Source organism: Moschus berezovskii, chromosome 21 (assembly GCF_049115385.1).
Source record: "Moschus berezovskii isolate FMDL1 chromosome 21, NW_MosBer_1.0, whole genome shotgun sequence".
NCBI lineage: Eukaryota > Metazoa > Chordata > Mammalia > Artiodactyla > Moschidae > Moschus > Moschus berezovskii.
The window spans coordinates 9,715,819-9,737,655 of record NC_142480.1 but is presented as its reverse complement, the minus strand read 5'-3'; the positions used below and the strand labels follow the sequence as shown (position 1 = coordinate 9,737,655).

Here is a 21,837-nt window from a genome sequence, read left to right as displayed (position 1 = left end):
CACTAGTTCCATCTTGGAAGCCCCATCCTCAGGCTGTCTTCTCACTCTAATCATCTCCCAAAGGTCCCACCTCCAAATACACACATCCGGCAGTTAGGGTATCAACATATAAATATGGAGGGGGGGTGCTGGACACAAACATTCAGCCCCAATTGAGAACTTTCCTCTTCCTGAGCCTGTTCCTAAAACAGGCCACGGGATGACCACGGATTCTCTTTCTCCTCTGAGGTTCTGAAGCTCCAACAGACCAAACTCCTACACTGTCAAGTACCGTGCAAAACGACAGGGTTAAAATAAGAGACACAGGCCTAGGCAGGTGTGGAACCAGATGCTCACCTGTCTAATGCTGGAGAATATAAAAAAGTGGTATTTTTCTTCTACAATTCTTATATTAGATGCTTGTATACGTGTGTTAGTCACTCAGGTCTTTTTGTGATCCCCATGGACTGCAGCCCTCTAGGCTCCTCTGTCCATGGGATTCTCCAGGCAAGAATACTGGAGTATGTTGTCACGTTCCTTCTCCAGGGGATCTTCCTGACCCAAGGATTGAACCTGGGTTTCCTGTGTTGCAAGATTCTTTATCATCTGAAGCATCAGGGAAGCAGTATTTTTCTTATGTAATTACCAGATACTTAACAACCTATTGATATTTGTGTCCTGACCCTGACATGGCTCTGTGATGAAGAGCTATGGACTAAGGTTACACCAAGTGGGGAGGAGCAGTATTCCTTTGACTGGAAGGCATTCTGTTGTGATGCCTGAGGTCCCGTTTACCTGTTCAGAAGGTAAAGGAGCAAGGAGCCACAGCAAATCTTGAGAAGGAAGCAGGAGGCTTCCTGGGGCTGGGCTGTGACCTGGGGCACGGGAGGAAGGGAAGGACTCTGGCTGGCTGGCTGGGGACAGTGTCAGGCAGGAGGGGCTCCTGCTGGGATTGGAACTACCCAGGGAGGGGACAGGAGACAGAGCTGGCAGGGCCAGGATGGGAGAAGAATGGGGCAGGTGTGTCTGTGTGTGTCCTGAATACCAGGAGATGCTGACTGTGACTTTTTAAGGTCACTTACTCCAGTGGTTCTCAAAACTATACCTCTAAGAACACTGGGCTTTTGAGCACTTGGATTGTATGAAAATAAATTCCAGCCTTATCTCCAAAGTAAAAACTATGTGTGTGTGTGTGTATATATATATATATATATCTCACACACACATATACACAGTAAATTCATGCATATTCTTTCCCTTTCAAATATTCTTACTTGGTGACTGTCTGTTCCTGCTTCTCTCCACTAGAATCAAGGTCAAGGATAGAAGCTGGTCCAGCAAAAGTTAGATGAATTGTCTTACATTTAATCAGTCAACATTACAAAGTGTTTAGGCTACATACAACTTCATAACATCCGGGTCTGAGGGCATCTATAAAACAGGGGGACCTCCAACCTCTCTTTCCACAGGTGGGCAATCAGAGGTCTGGTCCACCGCACTGGCCTGCCAGGCCTCCTGCCATGTCCCGGGCTGGGTGCCTCTAAACCACAGGCTTCGGAGTCCTGAACACTGACCCAGCCCCTCCCAGGCTGTTCTGTGGACCACACCTGGGCTGCTGGGGCAGGGGCGAGGCTTTCGGAGGCGTGGTCGTGTGCAGGCAGGGACCACGGGAGACAGCTGGTTCAGGGACTCAGAGACCAAGCGCAGACAAGCTGGCCCCATTCCCTGTGGCCAGAAGGATACAGAGCTGATGAGGGGACGGAGTGGGAAGCAGCCCAGGGTGAGCAGGACGTGACACTAGTTGCTGTGACGGACGGAACAGGGAGAGAGGCTGAGACCATCAGGCAGCTGAGAAGACCAGAGGCACAGGTAGAGCCGGGGCACGTGGACCCTGAAGCTGTCCCACATGGCCTCTACTGCAGGCAGGTCCGGTCGGGGGAACACATCCTCTGTCCGTCTGTCCGACCCGGGTGTGGTGGAGCAGTTCACACAGGGTTGGTATGTACAGGAAGGTGAACGCAAGCACGAACATCCCCCTGGCAGGCTCAGGGCTTGGGAGGAGATGGGAACTGTGGGACCTGGGACAAACAAGAGAACAGGGGGTCAAGGGCAAAGGGAAGGAAGGGGCAGAGTGCAGGGTTGGGGGCGGGAGCGGCTGGGCTGGATAGGGGAGCTGGAGGTCAGTATTGGTCCCCAGAGGCCAGGCCTTACGCCCAAGTCAGCAGCTTGGCGTGAGAAGACCTGGCTCTGAAACCTGACTCTGTGATCTGGACCAGTCATTCTATGTCTCAACTCCCCCCACACACCCTTTATGATCTACAGAGCTAAATACTATCCAGGTCTGGTGATGTGATGGTCAAAGGACTGTGCCCACGCCTATGAAGCACCGTGCAGCTGTGCGCCCCTAATATTAAGGACTTGATTGGCTCCTGAGGTGTTAAAGGAGAGCAAGCCCAGGTCCCCAGCCCTGGGGACGACTGGAGGTCAGCGCAGTTGGGGATGGGGGTCAGCACAGCCTCCATGGTGGGGAGGAGGGGGCGTCCCCTCTTTCTGACCTGGGCCCGGGGTGCTCACCTCATCACTCGTCCTCTGGGTCCGGCAGCTGCTCCAGGAGCATGTTCTCAGTGCCGCCAATCTGAGAGAGAGAGGTAGGTGGTGGCCAGAGCCTGGGATCTTCCATCCCCTCCCCCCCGGGCCCTGGGATTGGAGAAGCTGCTGGGAACCTGCGTTGGGGGGACCCCAGGGGCCCCTCGTCCCCCCAGCCATCAGCCCTGGACTGCCTGCCAGAGGCGCCTGCCACCAAGGGGGTTTCTGTTGGAGATCCCTGAGGGTGGCTGGTCCTTCCCTTTTAATGCCTCACCAGTCCAGTCCTAAAATATCTGCCATTGTAAAGTCCCTCTTTTTTTTTTTCCAGAAGTGGAGGGAATGGAAACTAAATTTTCCATTTATTGGAAAATAAATGGACTGCAGGGGCCAGACATGGGGTGGGGGAGTGGGGCCAGCCACGCCCACCTGACGGGTCCCTGGAGAAGCCCACACTTGCCTCGATATGGTACACTATGCGCCAGAAACTGGAGTCTGAGGCTCGGTACCTCCTCCCGGGGTAGAGCTGCCACATGACGGGCAGCAGGTACGGGCCCAGCTGGCTGGGGCACACTGGCTCCCCCAGGGGCACATCTTCCTGACGCATGAGGACTTGGAGGCTACTTTCTATCTGAAGAGAAGAGAAGGCCAGGGCACACCCTCAGGGTCCGGCAGGCACAAATCCCACGGGCCCTCCAGCCACCCACCCAGCCTGCAGCTGAGATGCTGGTGGTCACTGCTCTCAGAAGATCCAGTCCCTAACCTGGACAACGCTCCTCTCAGGGGGCTCGGGCTGGGCCGGGATGAGCAGCACTTGAGTGGGTCTAGATACCCAAATGGAACCACAGAAGGTCCACCTTGTGACCAGTGCCTAGTTGCCAGGGAATGCCACGGGGCCCTGGAGCTTCTGTAACCATGGCGTCTGGGGTCTGTTTCAGTTGATGTGGGATGTTCTTGGATTATTCATTATCATGCATCCCCTTTGAAACAAGATCTCCCCAGACCCTGGAATCAGGTGACAGACCATGTTTCGCCACCTCCACCACAGTCCCTGTTTCATTGCCTTTCACTAGACTACAGAGACAACTGTCCAACCTGCCACCTAGTTGGTCCTGTGACCACAGCCAAGTCTCAGCCCCTCAGCCACCGTCTATAAATCTTGTCCCTCCCTTGCTGGATGCCCTTCGACAGCTTCCAGTCGCAGGCAGGTGAAGTGGAATCTTCACCATGGCCCGCAGGCCTGCGAAGCCAGGTCCCTACTTCTCTCACCTCCTATTGTTCCATCCCGGTTCCTCCATCCACTCCAGCCACACTGACTACCTCACCATGTCTGGGACACGCATGCTCCCTCCAAGTAGAAATCCCTCCTACTTGCTGTCCTCTGCCTGGAACATTCTCCCCTAATCCATGCAGGGCTCACATCCTTTTTAAAGGCAGGTCTCTGTTCAAATGAATGTATGTCTAAAGACAAATATCAGAAGATCCAACTCTATGATATACATAAGGGGTGTGCCCAAACATATGTTTCAAAAGGTTTCAGAGAAAATGATGAGCAATTTGCAGGTACATGCAAATGAAGATACTGGAGGAGACCTGCGTGAAGACCTCACGCCACTGGTTCCTGCCTGCCATCCCATTGGAGTTATCCTACACAACTTACCACCCAACTCACCTACTGTGCTGTCCTTCTCCCTGAGTAGAATATCAGCTTCACAAGCAGTGGGATTTAATCCCACTCACTGCAAATTCCCACAACCTAGAATTCCTGGCATAACAACCGGACACTTACCTTTGTTCAATGATTATTTTTCCAAAGTGGAAACAGCTTTTCAAACTTTGTCTATGAAGTAACTTAGAATTCACTGTTAAAAAACAATTCAGAATATCTTGCAAGGTGCAAGGGTGAAAATCACCATTCTTGCCATGTTAGGATATGGCTGTCCATATCCTTGAACTTTTTGAAGTTTGCTTATTCATCTTTTTGTTGCTGACTCACATAAATCTTTTCAAATAAAGAATACTGGTTCTTTAAAGTTATGTGGAGAAAAGCCTGTCCCATGATTTGCTAAGTGGTTTTGTCCAGAATTTATAATGATTATGGGAAAAACTCTGCTTCATAATTTCAGCATCATGTTTAAGAAGATATGCTCCAACCAGATTAAAAAAAGATATTCACTTACATTTGCCTCAAATACTTGACTTAAAGTAAATATTTAACTCAATTTTTAAATGTATATATATTTCAAAATCTTAAAGGACAATAAAGATGAAAATTTTAGATGGTGGTTACATTTTAGATGATGTTGCGCTGGAATCCCATCCCCATTACCTACAAGCAGCACTACTTTGAACAAATGTACATTTTTATGCCTCTATTTCCTCACCTATAAAATGGGAAAACAGACATTCTCAGTAACTTTTTGCAGTTTTACTATTATATTCCATAAATGTTCTAATGACATTTTAATTATGCTTTTATATATTCTTTCTTTGGTTTATATATGTAAAGTTTCAACTGTTCACACCTAAGTTTCTTTGAGGAAACCCATCACTGGAAAAGACTCTGATGCTGGGAAGGATTGGGGGCAGGAGAAGGGGACAACAGAGAATGAGATGGCTGGATGGCACCACCGACTCGATGGACATGAGTTTGAGTGAACTCTGGGAGTTGGTGATGGACAGGGAGGCCTGGCGTGCTATGATTCATGGGGTCGCAAAGAGTCGGACACGACTGAGTGACTGAACTGAACTGATGCTGTGATAGAGCTTTTAAGAGTTGTATTTCTTTAAAAAACAAAAAATAGTTAATATTAATGAAAGATCCATCTTAAGATCTTAAGGCATCAGACATAAAACAAAGTCAGTGTCTATTCAGTACTGCTTTATGCTGTGTGAAATATGTTTCTTTCAAAGAACAGAGGCAGTAGGAAAGATCCCAACCTCTACTGCAAAGGTTCCCAAACTTCGCTGATCTTAATTTGTGGAGGATCCAGCATCTGCCTGCAATGCGGACACCCGGGTTCAATCCCTGGGTCGGGAAGATCCCCTGGAGAAGGAAATGGCAACCCACTGCAGTATTCTTGCCTGGAGAATCCCATGGATGGAGGAGCCTGGTAGGCTACAGTCCATGGGGTCTCAAAGAGTTGGAAACGACTGAGCGACTTCACTTTTAAAATACAGATTTCTGGGTTCACCTATGGAGATTCTGATAATCCTACAAGGGCAGTAATCACTTTCTAGTGTTAGTCAGTCGTTCAGTCATGTTCGACTCTTCGTAACCCACGGACTGTAGACCACCAGGCTCCTCTGTTCATGAGATATCCCAGGCAAGAATACTGGAGTGGGTTGCCATTTCCTTCTCCAGGGGATCTTCCCAACCCAGTGATCCAACCTGGGTCGCCCACATTGCAGGCAGATTCTTTACCACCTGAGCCACCAGGGAATCCCAAATCACTTCGGAGACAAGATTATTCCCATTTTATGGATTGGTCCTTGAGACCCAGAGAAATCCTATTTTACTCGAGATCATATTCATACACTCCAGACAAACTGGGTCTGCATCCTTTGGCTCTGTGTTTCTCCCACCCTCCTTTCCTGGCCTGGAGAACCTCTCATCCTTGAGCCCAGCTCAGAGTGGTTTCATCTGTGTGTCCTGGCCGCGCTGGGCGGACCTGCCCTTCTGAGTCTCCCCGCCGCCGCCCTCCCCATGGCATCTGAGGGTGTCCTCCAGAGCCTGCAGGACCTGGGGCGTCCAGCTCCAGACCAAGGGTCATGGGTGGGTCGCCCATGCTGCCCTGCACGCTCGGTCCCACAGCAGCTGTACCTTGATGGTTATGGGCAGCCAGGTGCGCTGGTTCTCATCCACATACACGGCCTTTTCCCAGATCCACAGGTGGTCCGGGTGCAAGGGCGTGTGCGCCCTGAAGAACGGGCCCTCGGCCATGGAGCCTCGAGGGGGTCTAGAAGCAAGCACTGGAGCCGCTTGGAGATTCTCTCTGGTCCACGGGCTGCAGAGTCTTGATGCTTTATAGCCGGAGGGCGCACCGGCGCCCCCAAGAGGTGGGGCTAGAAGAGGGGTGGGGCTGGAGGAGGCCGGGAGGGGCGGGGCGGGGCGAGGGGAGGGCGAGGCGAGGGGAGGGCGAGGCGAGGGCGGGGTGAGGCGAGGGGAGGGGAGGGCGGGGCGAGGGGGAGGGCGGGGCGAGGTGGGCGAGGGGAGGGGAGGGCGGGGCGAGGTGGGCGAGGGGAGGGCGAGGGGAGGGCGAGGGGAGGGCGGGGCGAGGTGGGCGAGGGGAAGGCGAGGGGAGGGCGGGGCGGGGCGGGGCGAGGGGAGGGCACAACAGGATCCACGGGCCCTGCACCCAGACCTGTCTCGTGTCCTGAGACCCTGGCAGCCTGTAGCTCAGATGCAGACCCACAGACTCAGGGCTTCCTCCAGACCCCAACCTGAGCCAGACTTGCGCTCCCCACTGCTGGGGAGGCACTCAGGTCTGTGGCCTTGGCCTTTTCTTCTGTGAGCAGGCACCAGCGCCCTCCGCCCCCCTGGACGCCGGGACTCCACTGTCTGTGTGCGGCTCCTTGGAGACACCCTGCAGATTGGGACTCCGAGCCTCTGCTTGGAACTCACAGCCGACGTTGGGCAACCCAGAGCCAGGGCCCCTTCCACATCTGGGATCAGAAGAAATGGGCGCAAGCCTGAACCAGGCCTGGACTTTTCCCAGGTTCACGGCACCACTTTGAGCCTGTGGATTTGGGTATCAGAGTCGGCTTCCTTGGTAAATTGCAACTCTTGAAGCCCCCGTGCCCCTCCCCCCCACATTTTCCACTCTTTGATGATGCTGTGGTCATCTAATAGCTATTGTGAAACACGGTGGTGAAGAAATATGGGTTTTTCCCTTTATAGGCTTTGTATTCATTAGTGGAAACATCGCTCGAAATGAATGCTTAAAAAGAAACCCCTCCCTCCACCCCAAGATCAATGGATTTGAAGAGTCCCTGCGTTATAGGATCAAACTGTCTCCCAGTAAATTGCATCAACTGAGGAAAACAATTTCACTTCATTTTGCAGTACCACATGCCCATTAAAGCAATTACGAAAATAAAATACAATGAAAAACATGTAAAATGGGCTCCAACCTCGTTGTTCAAACATCACCCGTGGTTTCTTGCTTCACCTTCCAGCTCTTTCTCGTCTCTCTGGCTAGGCGCTGAGAAAATAGTCTGATCTTTTGAAAATGTCTCAGAAGTGAAAATGACCTTGACACCTTGAGCCCCCTGACAGCAAAGGTATGAATCTGCATCTCTGCTTATCCAGATAGCTTAATTCCCCAGAAGGTGCTGAGGTGGCCTAAGGAAACAGATACATCAGGATTTATCATGAACACAAAACAGAAGACAGACACCAAGCAAAGTTGGAAGTGGAGGGAGGTGACCTGAGTCCAGGAAACCTCTTTCCCTCTGCAGCCCCTAGTGGTGCTGCTGTTTAATATTCAGACTTGTGGCTTTCAGGTTGATTTCCCCATGGCTGGTTCTTAATTCCAGACCCAGAGAGCCACTGGGAGCAAGACAACATGGTCACATGCTCTGTTGACGAAGTGTCAGCCCAGACCAGAGCTTGGAGGTCAAATATGAGAACAAGTCCAGCGTAAACAGTGTTGCCGGGAGAGCCTCTTTTGGCAAGGGAAGGGGGCACTCAGGAGCCAGTGTGGCCACTGATCCAGCCACATGGATGGCTCCAGGACCCACAATGTCATGGGGTCTGCTGATTTCATTAGCACGCGTTCTGCTTTCCTAAGAGGCCACAGAAAATGGACCAAGAATGAGGCCCATTTGGCTGGATACACTTCTGAATGTTCTGGGAATATGATTGCCCCTCACACTCCCCATATTGAAAGAATAATATATGTCTTCAACCTCATACAAGGACCTTTTAACATTGAATAGGAGTATGTGTCATTCTTGTGTAGGATTTAGAAAATCATTTGAGAAGCAGGTCCAAGAATCGATGAGCGAAATAAACATGATGGGAATTTGTCGAGCAGCTTCTGTTGGAGGCATGAAACTTCTTTATGGAAATTCCATAGGGTAGCCCCTTTAGCATATTTTCTACCCCATCTTAATGCTCAAGGCCAGCCAGCCTAGCTTTAGAGCTGTGTGTCCCTTTCCAACTCTGGCCTTTTATTAGACAACTAGCTCCCTGAGGATAATGAACATGATATTTCATGTAAAGAGTAACACAAGGCAATTATGTTGACTCACTTTTTTAATAGTGTCTTTAACTGACACTTTCATGTCCTAACTTGGAGCCAGTTTTGACTTTGCCTCTATCACCTGCGAACTTGGCAAATCCTTTGCCATCTTGGCCCCATCACCATACTTTTCTAATGAATGAGTCAAGCTAGATGGATGTTCTCTAAGCCCATTTCTAACATACCAGTCCCTACATCTGTGATAAAATTGCCTAGTGGAGGAGAAAATAGTTAAGAACAGTTTTGAGCAGAGTGGTTCTGGACACCAACAATGCCAGGAGAATTCTTTCTTCAGGACCGGGGAAGTCATTCTTCTTGTTTGGGTTCCTCAGAGGGTTTGGGGGGTGAGTCATGGCCATCAGCATAATCTAGAGCTGTGCAGCTCAGAGTATGGTCTCTGACCAGATACGTCTCAAGCCCTCTGCAGACCTGAGTCAGAATCTGCATTGTAACAAGATCCCCAGGGAGTTTTGGGGGCACATTAAGTATTGGTCTACCAGGGGAGGATCAGAAAGGAGAGATGGTGGTGTCTGCCTCCCTCCACCAGTTCCCTCTAGGTCTCTTTATGACATAAGAATTAGATATGGGTTTCTTTATCATTTAGTTCTAGGCTCTCTTACTTTCTGTCAAAATCACTTCTAATATATAAGGTATTTTCTTCTTAAAATCTTGGTCATCAATGATACTGCTCATCAATGACACTGCTCGCTCAGTCGTGTCTGACTCTTTGCAACCCCATGGGCTGTAGCCCACCAGGCTCATCTGTCTATGAGATTCTCCAGGCAAGAATACTGGAATGGGTTGCCATTTCCTACTCCAGGGATCTTCCCGACCCAGGGATTGAACCTGCGTCTCCTGTGTCTCCTGCATTGGCTGACGGATTCTTTACCACTGAGTCACCGGGGAAGCCCTCAGTGACATTCTAACCATCATCAAAGAATGTAACAAGCTATAAAATACCTACTTAGGGCTACTTAGGCTCCAGGCCTCTGGGTTCTACAGTGAGTGGCCTCTGATGAGTGTGGGCTCAGTCGCTCAGTCATGTCCGATTCTTTCCTTTCCCATGGACTGTAGCCTGCCAGACTCGTCTGCCTGCGGGATGTTCCAGGCAAGAACACTGGAGCAGGTTTTCATCCTTCTTCCAGGGGATCTTCCCGAGCCAGGGATCACACCCGTGTCTCCTGCAGCTCCTGCACTGGCAGGCAGATTCTTTACCACGGAACCAGCTGGGAAGCGAACTGAACCAAACCACTAAGCTAATGGTTCATAACCCTGGATGTTTATTAGAATCACCTGGGAAGCTTTTATAAACTACTTGTGTCTGGACCCCACCCCAGACCATTGAGACCAGAATCTCTGAGACTGAGGCTTTGGGCTTTGTTTTTTAAAGGATTCCCCAGGTGAGTCTAATGGGCAACCACGATTGAGAACCACTTCTTTAAGACCGGTTTTTGAGGTATGACCAATATTTATAAAACGAAATAACCATGAAAGTATTAGAGCCATTCTCTGTCCCATCAGCGCTGAACCTCACCTCAAGCCTGCATGCACTTCACTTCTTTCCCTAGGCTCTGCTTCCAATTTTTTTTGTGTGTAGGGAACCATAATACCAAGATTATTGGGATTATAAGGGTCTGTGCCTGCTAAGTTGCTTCAGTCGTGTCCGACTCTTTGCGACCCTATGGACTGTAGCCCACTAGGCTCCTCTGTCCATGGAGATTGTCCAGGCAAGAATACTCAAGTGGGTTGCTGTGCCCTCCTCCAGGGGATCTTCCCGAACCAGGGATTGAACCCGCACCCCTACGTCTGCTTCACTGGCAGGCAGGGTCATTATCACCTAGTAAGGGTCTGAGATCTCACCAAGGTATGAAATATATAAGCAGCATCCATGTTAATTGCCTGGAGTGTTTTTTTTGTTTTGTTTTGTTGTTGTTGTTGTTAATTTCTACATCTGGGCCATATCTTAGATAATGAAAGCTGATGACTAAGTGAGCGCAGGGTAAAAGGGATATTACAGCTTTAATCATAGGGATGAAATTTTATCTCTAGATAAAGGAGAATCTGGGACAAGGATACAGTAAGTAAAACTCAGGGACCAAACATAGCTTTTTATCCCTGCATGGCTTCTGTCTCTCTCTAAATTTCACAGTTTTCATTAAGTTATAAGTGCTTCGCAAACTTGAAGGTATATATGTTGACCTTGGTAAAACACTGTTTCTAACTGGGTGGAACTGGGTTGAGATTCTGCATTTCTAACAGACTCCAAGGTAAGGCTGACGGCTAGGAACTACCTGTGAGTAGCAAGGTCCTAGGCTAACCCAATACACACACAACACAAATGAAAAAGCAAACACCCATAAGCCCAACATACCATGTGGTTGACCCTGACAAGCTGGTGGAGTGAACAGCAGGTGGTAGAACTGTAATGGGGCACTTTGAGCTAGAAATTCTTCTTCTTTCTCTTCTTCTCCTTCTCCTCCTTCTCCTCCTCCTTCTTCTGTTTATATTGGAATGAATTTTTAAGATTAACTTAATATACAGCATGGTTCTTCCTCCACCCTCAGTTCTTTTAGTTTGATTGCATTAATTTGACCTCAGAAAAATATTTCGCATATCTCTGTATTCATCCTAGAAAAGTGGCGCTTCGCCTTCATGCTTCTAGCATATATAAACTGAGATAAATATATTAACTATGGTAGTGCTTATAGTTTTCATACTGAAAATGTCCTCTGTACCACTTACACAATGTCTCTTGACCTAGCTTTTCAGTTTTAGGATATTTTAAGTGGAATTCTTATCAATTAACAGCATGGGGGACTTATTTTTATGTGAGGTATATATCCTATGATATATAATAATACTAACATGTATTATATTTTGTATGCTGGTTGGAATCTAGTTGCCTCTTAATTTTTCCAAATTTTTAGTCGCTCTCCCAAAGTCTACTGAATAATTTATCCTTCCACACAAGATTTCACAGCGCCACTATTCATTATGAAGTTCCTATGTACAAGTGGGTCTGTTTCTGGCCTTTGTTCTGTTCCATTTGACTGTTCCTATGGCCTCTTGATGAAAGTGAAAGAGGAGAGTGAAAAGGTTGGCTTGAAGCTCAACATTCAGAAAACAAAGATCATGGCATCTGGTCCCATCACTTCATGGGAAATAGATGGAAAAACAGTGGAAACAGTGTCAGACTTCGTTTTTTTGGGCTCCAAAATCACTGCAGATCCTGATTGCAGCCATGAAATTAAAAGACGCTTGCTCCTTGGAAGGAAAGTTATGACCAACCTTGATAGTATATTAAAAAGCAGAGACATTACTTTGCCAACCAAGGTCCGTCTAGTCAAGGCAATGGTTTTTCCCGTGGTCATGTATGGATGTGAGAGTTGGACTGTGAAGAAGGCTGATCGCCGAAGAATCGATGCTTTTGAACTGTGGTGTTGGAGAAGACTCTTGAGAGTCCCTTATACTGCAAGGAGATCCAACCAGTCTATTCTAAAGGAGATCAATCCTGGATGTTCATTGGAGGGACTGATGCTAAAGCTGAAACTGCAATACTTTGGCCACCTCATGCGACGAGTTGACTCACTGGAAAAGACTCTGATGCTGGGAAAGGTTGGGGGCGGGAGGAGAAGGGGACGACGGAGAATGAGATGGCTGGATGGCATCACCGACTCGATGGACATGAGTTTGAGTGAACTCCGGGAGTTGGTGATGGACAGGGAGACCTGGCGTGCTGTGATTCATGGGGTCGCGGAGAGTCGGACACGACTGAGCGACTGAACTGAACTGAACTGAACTGATGGTAAAGGCAAACTTTAAAATTTTTGCCAATTTTAAATACTTGGTGGAATAGGTCTTGCCTCTATTCTTTTTTTGAAATTGTACTTTTACATACTCTGTATTTTTCCTTAATACTTTTTGGATTTTTACTGGGAGTTCATTGAATTTATACAGTTAAGGAAAACCTCGTATTCTTTAATAATGTTTTGTAGTGTCTCCCATCGGAGAAGGCAATGGCAAGCCACTCCAGTACTATTGCCTAGAAAATCCCATGGATGGAGGAGCCTGGTAGGCTGCAGTCTGTGGGGTCGCTAAGGGTCGGACACGACTGAGCGACTTCACTTTCACTTTTCACTTTCCACTTTCACACATTGGAGAAGGAAATGGCAACCCACTCCAGTGTTCTTGCCTGGAGAATCCCAGGGACGGGGGAGCCTGGTGGGCTATGGGGTCACACAGAGTCGGACACGACTGAAGTGACTTAGCAGCAGCAGCAGCAGCAGCAGTGTCTCCCATAAAAGTGTTACATATTTGGTTTTGCTTACTGCTAGATACTTTGTAGTTTTGTTGCTTTTGTATGATTTTTAAAATTTGCATAATTTTACTTAGAATTTTTGCATCTATCTCTATCACTGTGTGGTGCAGAAAATATATTTTCTCTGTGTTTGTATCACTGAAAAGATAACTATGCCTTAAAAGTTGGAAAGGATACAATTAAATTATTTGTTTATTGACGTGTAACATGCATACAAAAAATTGCATGAAGCAATGTGGAATCGTATTTTTTAGAGATTTTAAGGCTTTTAAAAAATTGAAGTATAGTTGATTTATAATACTGTGTTCGTTTCAGGTGTATAGCAAAGTGATTTGGCTTTCTATATTAATAACTAAAAATATATACATTCTTTAAAAAAATTATATTCCACTATAGTTCATTATAAGATATTGAATATAGTTCAATATATACATACTGTGTGTATATTTTGTATATATTGTATATATGTGTATATGTGTGTGTGTATATACAGTATGTCTATATATGTATATATCTGTATATATAGTATGATTATAATATATGTGTGTGTATATATATATATACACACAGTAAGTTCTTGTTGTTGAATGGTATTATTTATGCTACCTTCTAGTGTAACATTTTGGTGTTGACTTTGTACCCAGCATCCTTTATAAACTCTCATATTAGTTTTGATGTTTGGTTTATCTGCAAGTAATAGTTTTTTTCCCTCTTCCTTTCCATCCTTATACTTCCTAATGTCTGTCCATCCATCTCTCTCTCTTTTTTTCTGTCTCACTGATTTTTTGGTTTTTGTTAAAATACGTTAATAACAGGACTGGTTGATGATAGGCATTCCTGTCTTTTGGTGTTTTTAATAAGAATTTTAAAGTTTAACCAGTAAGCATGATCTTAGCTGAAATTTTTGGTAGATATGATTTATTATTTAAAGAATGTCCTACCATTCTTTGTTCTTCAGCTTTTTTTTTTAACCACATGTGTTGAGTTTTATTGAATGCCTTTTCTGCATCTATTGAAAAGATCTGCATTTGTGGTGAGGCAGTTACTGTAACATTGTAGGTTGTCTTCCCAGCCTGTATTTACCTTCTTCATGCTGCAGAATATTCATTTTGGGGGGAGTTCAGCCTCTAAACTCTTCATGTAACTGGGAGTAAGATGACTCAGCTCATGGCTAAATCCTGATTTCTGTAAGGTAGGTCTTGGTTTGGGTGACCACATGTCTTAGTGCTGGCCTATGGGATCTATATTATTTTTTTTTTAGATATAACTCTCAGCTGTTACTTCTTCAGCTATTGTTTGTCTCATTCTTTTTTATTTTCTTCTTTTGGAAGCATTATTAAAAAGGTGTTTATATTTCTGCATTCATCCTCCATGTCTTAGCTCATTTTTATTCTCTCCTTCTCTCTTCGCTAATACATCCTGGGAGACTTCCTAAGACTGATTTTGCAGTTCAGTAATTTACTCTTTACTGGTATCCATTATGCAATTTAGGTTATCTACTGAGCTTTTCGTTTCAGGAATTTTATTTGTATTTCCACATTTTTTTTGGTAGGGCATAGGCAAGTGAGTACATAACTTAAAAACTATTGCACCCTGTGACCTAGAAAGAAACAATACTCACAAAAATGGAAAAGAATGATACACTGAAAAATTGTTTAGCAAATCACAATAAGTGGTTTCAAGCATAAGCACCATACTCTCTCTCTTCTCCTCTCCCTGTCTCTTTGTCTCTCTCCTCAAACTCCAGATTTTTAAAGAGATATTTTGAAACTGACTCAGGATTTATGAAGAGTAATAGTGAGGGAAAAAAATAAATTCAATCAAAGGAGAAGGCAGTGCAAGCATTCTTACAAAGAAGTGACATCCCAATGAGGTGGGAGTCACAGATGGGAACTCCAGGCAGAAAGACTCACACACCTTTGGGCTTCCCTTGTGGCTCAGCTGGTAAAGAATCCGCCTGCAGTGTGGGAGACCTGGGTTCGACCCCTAGGTAGGGAAGATCCCCTGGAGAAGGGAAAGGCTACCCACTCCAGTATTCTGGTCTGGAGAATTTCATGGATTGTATAGTCCATGGGGTCGCAAAGAGTCGGACTCGACTGAGAGACTTTCGCTTCACTTCAGGGCGAGGAGGGAGTGGGAATGGCCGTCAACAAAAGGATTGACTAGAATTTTACAGTAGGGCATTTGTTCCAGCTGCTGTGAAGATCTTGCTGCTACCTCCATATGCACCACCCTGGTTAAGGGAAAAATTATATCTGTTCTCTGAAGGAACGGTGGAGGACTTGGGATCGGTGTTGGGGCAGTGACCTAGAGGGAAGCAGAAAGTCAATAAATAAACAGAAGACCCCCACCCCCTCCCACTGGAGACTCAGCCGAAGTCCTCATCCCTGGACAAGAAGTGAAACGAGATCCACAGAAGTTCTGCTCATTGCTCAGATAGATTTCCAAAGCCAGGCCAGCTGAAACTCTTGTAGGGAGCACAACTTCCGAAATGAACTCACGGAAAGGAATCCCAGGAGGGTGCAAGAACACGCACACCATGAAAAAGAGGCAACAAACAGAAGAACTTACACGAGAGGGAACAGAACTATCGAAACAGCCAGAAGAGGCGTTTAAAATAAGCATAAATCCACAGGCCAGTAGAAAGCAAGGTTGTGGTTCATGGTGATGACGCAAGTGTTATGTGGTTATTTTCTTAAAAGTCATATTCTGGAGAGGCGGTACCGTCAGGGTACAAGCACAGGTTCTGGATTAGGTTGTCTAAATCTGCATTCCATCACTTACTGGGTCTGTAACATTTGGCAAGTCACTTACCTTCTCTGTGTTTTGAGTTTGGTGTTTGGAAAATGAGGAAAATAATATTATATCTGTAAGGTCGGACCTCAGTGGCCATTTTGGCCTCTTCTCCTTCCCCCCTTCTCTTCTTCCCACTGGCAGAAAAAGGCTGACTATTGTGCTCTGTTCCCTCATTCCCTCCCCCATTGCTGGAGTGTCCTTGAGGTATCAGTTCCTGGTAGAGATCAACCCTCTCCTAATCTGCCCCTCCTAACCTCCTGTCCAGAAACAGCATTCTGCCCAGAAACAGCAAGAACTATTCCGCTGTGTCAGCACAACCTTGAGCAGATCGGGCGACCAACCCGGTCTTGCCCCCCGGCTAACTGACCTATGAGGGACCACCACTTCAAATCTTGCCTGAAGTCATGTAAGTTGCCTCTTGCTTTTGTTCAAGCGGACTTCCTGACCTCGCTCTGTTAGGTCTTAGGGTTCCGCCCTGGGGTGCGCAGCCAGTAAAGCCTGTTATATTATCTATTTGGCATTTGGGTTCTTTTGTTTAACATCATTGGGCTGTTTTGACCTTACAATATCTACTTCATAGGGTTTGTATGAAGAGTAAATAGTAATGTTTGTAAAGTGTTTAGAATGGCTCCCCATCTAGTGAGTACTAGATGATATTAACATTATCTTGGAAACAAAATGTGCAATTTTTGAAATTAAAGACTCACTAGATGCACTGAGGTGCAAAGTGAGTAAGACTGAAGCCTGGACATCTGGCTCCCTAAAAACATCAGAGACTGAAAGTTGGAGAGTGTGAAGTTAAGAGATCTGGAGGATCAAGATATGAATTGCAAGATCTGTTAAATAATAAGAATTTCAGAAACAGAGAAAAGTGAATAAAAGGGAGGCGATATTTGAATAAACAATTGAGAAATTTCCAGAACTAGAGAAGATTAATATCATCAGAACAGAAAAGGAGAAAGATAGCTAAATACATTGTAAAAAGTTATCAAGGATAAATTTTAAACAAATCCTTGTCAATCAGCATCAAGGTTTGATGAATCAGTAGATGGATAAGTAGATAGATACCACATATTGGTTCTGTTTCCTTGGAGAACCCTGACTAGTTCACATGCAATATTGGAGGATGGAAGCGGGATACAGGGGTTCAACACTCAGGTGCCCCTGAGCAGGAGGCATGCTAGGATCTGGAAACAGACATGCAAGGAGGGAAGTTGAGACTGAGGTAGGCGGTTGATAGGCCCCTGAGCTGCACAGCTGATGTTTGTCAAGTGCAGTGAAATTAAAGCTTTTTCTCACTCACATCTCAAGGACAAAGGTAGTGGCAGAAGCGAGCTTTGCTGCAGTAAAGAGATAAGGTACCCACTCTGAGGTCAAGGAAGACTTCCCTGTCTGCACATGCACAGGAAGGATCTTTGGGGGGTCAAAAAAGGAGGGGCCCCACCCCATAATACGTGTGGACATGCACCCACAGGCCTCTGCGATGGGATCCATCTTAGCAAAGAGCCGTGTGTGCGGGCATGAGGAGGGTCCTAGGGCCGGAAAGCTGTGAGAGATAGAAACAAGATAACCGGACAGATGCAAACAAAGGCCCAGAGGACTGTTTCACATTGAAGAGGGAAATTTAGAACTCACACCCAGCTAGAAATAACTTCATGCTGGTTCTGCTTCTGTAACTCAGCTTGCTCCTTGCAAAGTCATGTATGTTACATAGTTTCATTTTGGGGGGAAGGGGGGCCGGTGGCAGGAATGGAAACTTACAAGAGTGCTAGGAGCTGAAACTTACCTCACTGACCCTTGTCCTACTTGTGCAATTACCCAGCCCCTGTAGTTCTGCCTAACCATGTTTGTTTGTGCAAAGGTCAGGCGTCCCCCATGCTTTGTCCTAACCGCTGTTCCTGGGTGCGCAGAAACCCCTCCTTAAAAATAGCCTATTAACTGTCAGCACTGCCCACTATCAATCCTGGGTGTTCACTGGAAGGACTGATGCTAAAGCTGAAACTCCAATACTTTGGCCACCTCATGCGACGAGTTGACTCACTGGAAAAGAGTCTGATGCTAGGAGGGATTTGGGGTGGGAGGAGACGGGGACGACAGAGAATGAGATGGCTGGATGGCATCACCGACTCGATGGATATGAGTTTGAGTGAACTCCGGGAGTTGGTGATGGACAGGGAGGCCTGGCCTGCTGTGATTCATGGGGTCGCAAAGAGTCGGACATGACTGAGCGACTGAACTGAACTGAACTGAACTGCCCACTACAGCCTGATGTCATGCACTGCCTGTAAAAACTTTGTAACCCCTTTGTTCCGGGTTCAGAGCTGAAAGGGTTAACTCCTTTGGGCCCGCTGGCATAATAAACCTGAGTTCTTCAACTCTCCAAGTGCGAGTGGGGTGCGGTGCTTGGTTTCTCGAGGGACTTCTAAAACAACATACCGGATTTAAATCACCTCTTTCTTGTGCGCCTCGTTCAGAATGCCTGCACTTCTCTCTGGGTGTGTATTTCTGCTCTGTTTCTGACTTACCGCGCCCCTCCTCCGTTAGCGAGGACACCCATACCCTTTCTCTCTGGGTGTGTATTTCTGCTTTGCTTCTGTCTTAAATAAACGAACTGTTTCTCTGTGTGCTCTCCCACATGCTATGCTGTGTCTCTATTAATAAACTTTGTACCTGTTTTTACAGTTTTTGCCTCCTGGAAACTTTTGCTTTCAAACCGGGAGTGGGGGGTGGGGGGAGGGTGAAGAGCCAGGGCCACTTTGCTTCTAGTATTTGCTCCTAGTGGTCTAGTGGCTGAGATTTCTGATTTTCATCCAGGTTACCCAGATTCAATTCCTGGACAGGGAACTGAGATCTCTCTTGAGGACCGTTCACTGCTGTCTCTTTGAGATCAAGATTAGGCCAGATGTCTCCAGTGGGTGGGGCCTCTGGTGGTGCAATGAATAAATGAATAAATACTAGTCCTATATAAATTTCTCAGCAATGAAATAGAGCTGGGGAAGATTAGCCAAGGTTACACTATTTATAAACATGGGTTTTAAGCACATTATTATTAAAGAGTATAACTGCAGAGAGGGCTTCCTGGAAGGTTCATTAACTTGGGCAGAGTGAAACAAAAATAGCAACACTTTATTTGCATTGCTGGGAAATGAGTCAGAGATTACAAAGCTAAACATCAGGATCCTGGAATTGTATGTACAATTTTATCTGTATGGAAATATACAACTTTTTTTTCTAGAAAGAAGATCCTAGATTCTAAAAGTTAAAAACTACCCATCATATGATTTGTTTTCTTGATAAATGGAGTTATCCCTCTCCTTTAGGACAACTTAAAAAAATATCATCTTTATGAAAAAAATCCCTCTCCTACAGAGAATGACATCTGTCCTTGAGTTCATAAAGAGAGTAGACTGAATATAAATAAACTTTATCTTACTGACTTACCAGGTAAAGTGACTAATCATTATGGTTTGGAAATATTCATAAGTTTTTTAAAAAATACATTTATTTATTTATTTGGTTGTATTGAGCCTCAGCTGCTGCCTGCAGAATCTTTGTTGTGGCATGCGAGCTCTAGAGTTTCTGGGCTCAGTAGTGGTGACACATGGGCTTAGTTGCTCCTTGCCATGTGGAATCTTACTTCCCTGATCAAGGTCAAACCCATGCCCTCTGGGCTGGAAGGTGGATTCTTAACCACTGGACTACCAGGAAAGCCCCCATAAGAAGTGTTAATACTCAGGCTGACCATCCCCCAAATAGTTGGACTGTATTCCCATCCTCCCACCCCCACCCCTTGCTGACTCCTGTGCCTTTTAAGTTCTATTTACTTCCCAAAGCATTTGTTTACTTTCTCTCCCCTTTCTGTTCACCACCCCTTTAACGATGGCCTCTGAATATCTTCATTCTTCTATTGTCTAAGTTTACCTGACCATCATCTGGATGAGGGGCTAAGGATGACCTAGGCTGTGTATCACACGCTTTTCTTACAGCTTAGTGTCCTCACTGTGATCTTGTTCATTTCCTGGTTTGTATTTCTGCCAAAAATCTGACCACTGGGTTCATCTGAGCACTGCTATATTTTGTTAAAACTAAGCAAACCAGTTGTGGCAATAACCTTGAGAGATTGGAATATATTTCTGGAACATCCAGTCAAAGAGCTGCCGTTTTTTTCCCTCCTAATTTACAACCCTCTCATGTTGGTTTGATCTCTTCCTAAGTTTCTGAGGACTGATGGAGAAGGTCAGAGCGTTTTTCTGATTTTATACATTCATCATGTCTGCTCCCACGCAGCCCACTCAGCAGCCTTACAGATTTATAATCTTACTCAAATTGAGGATTTCCAACTTACTCTTCTCTAGTTCCTCACCAGAATGTAAGCACCTTAAGGGTTGAGCCTGGGTCTTATCTCCTCATATCTGAGCACCTAGGAGAGTCTGGCACACAGAAGACACTTGAGAAATAACAGAATGAGCAAACTGCAGACCAGAAAAACCCTTCTACAGGGAAGTGGCTGAAGTACACTCTCCCATCAACTGTTGGGCCACCCAGAGTGGGGCAACACAGGGAGTCATCAAACTCAACCCTGAATCCTCCTTTAATAACATTCAGTTCAGTTCAGTCGCTCAGTCGTGTCCGACTCTCCGCGACCCCATGAATCACAGCACGCCAGGCCTCCCTGTCTATCACCAACTCCCGGAGTTCACTCAAACTCATGTCCACAGAGTCGGTGATGCCATCCAGCCATCTCATTCTCTGTCGTCCCCTTCTCCTCCCGCCCCCAACCTTTCCCAGCATCAGAGTCTTTTCCAGTGAGTCAACTCGTCACATGAGGTGGCCAAAGTATTGCAGTTTCAGCTTTAGCATCAGTCCTTCCAATGAACACCCAGGATTGATCTCCTTTAGAATGGACTGGTTGGATCTCCTTGCAGTCCAAGGGACTCTCAAGAGTCTTCTCCAACACCACAGTTCAAAAGGATCAATTCTTCGGCGATCAGCTTTCTTCACAGTCCAACTCTCAGATCCATACATGACCACGGGAAAAACCATAGCCTTGACTAGACGGACCTTTGTTGGCAAAGTAATGTCTCTGCTTTTTAATATATTATCAAGGTTGGTCATAACTTTCCTTCCAAGGAGCAAGCGTCTTTTAATTTCATGGCTGCAATCAGCATCTGCAGTGATTTTGGAGCCCCCAAAAATAAAGTCTGACACTGTTTCCACTGTTTTTCCATCTATTTCCCATGAAGCGATGGGACCAGATGCCATGATCTTTGTTTTCTGAATGTTGAGCTTCAAGCCAACCTTTTCACTCTCCTCTTTCACTTTCATCAAGAGGCTTTTGAGTTCCTCTTCACTTTCTGCCATAAGGGTGGGAACATCTGAGGTTATTGATATTTCTCCCAGCAATCTTGATTCCAGCTTGTGCTTCTTCCAGCCCAGCGTTCCTCATGATGTACTCTGCATGTAAGTTAAATAAGCAAGGTGACAATATACAGCCTTGACGTACTCCTTTTCCTATTTGGAACCAGTCTGTTGTTCCATGTCCAGTTCTGACTGTTGCTTCCTGACCTGCATACAAGTTTCTCAAGAGGCAGGTCAGGTGGTCTGGTATTCCCATCTCTTTCAGAATTTTCCACAGTTTACTATGATCCACACAGTCAAAGGCTTTGGCATAGTCAATGAAGCAGAAATAGATGGTTTTCTGGAACTCTCTTGCTTTCTCCATGATCCAGCGGATGTTGGCAATTTGATCTCTGGTGCCTCTGCCTTTTATAAAACCTACTTGAACATCTGGGAGTTCACGGTTCATATATTGCTGAAGCCTGGCTTGGAGGATTTTGAGCATGACTTTACTAGCGTGTGAGATGAGTGCAATTGTGCGGTAGTTTGAGCATTCTTTGGCATTGCCTTTCTTTGGGA

The 21,837-nt window shown here is 46.2% G+C and overlaps 1 protein-coding gene across 1 annotated transcript; it reads right to left on the bottom strand.

The window, feature by feature from the left end:
- Nucleotides 1–2,557: 2,557 nt before the first annotated feature.
- On the bottom strand, nt 2,558–6,505 carry LOC129550096 (T-cell leukemia/lymphoma protein 1A). Its single transcript, XM_055417585.1, has 3 exons — nt 6,386–6,505; nt 3,023–3,193; nt 2,558–2,614 (listed from the first exon to the last, which is right to left on the bottom strand). The coding sequence occupies exons 1-3, from the start codon at nt 6,503–6,505 to the stop codon at nt 2,558–2,560; spliced, it is 348 nt and encodes a 115-aa protein (XP_055273560.1).
- Between the last annotated feature and the right edge of the window lie 15,332 nt (nt 6,506–21,837).

What these genes read in the sequence shown, in the direction of transcription:
- LOC129550096 (XM_055417585.1), bottom strand. Translation starts at nt 6,505, where the DNA reads ATGGCCGAGGGCCCGTTCTTCAGGGCGCACACGCCCTTGCACCCGGAC. An exon ending in GGCTGCCCATAACCATCAAG is followed by an intron (nt 3,194 to 6,385) that starts GTACAGCTGCTG and finishes TCTTCTCTTCAG; the next exon opens with ATAGAAAGTAGCCTCCAAGT. An exon ending in GCATAGTGTACCATATCGAG is followed by an intron (nt 2,615 to 3,022) that starts GCAAGTGTGGGC and finishes TCTCTCTCTCAG; the next exon opens with ATTGGCGGCACTGAGAACAT.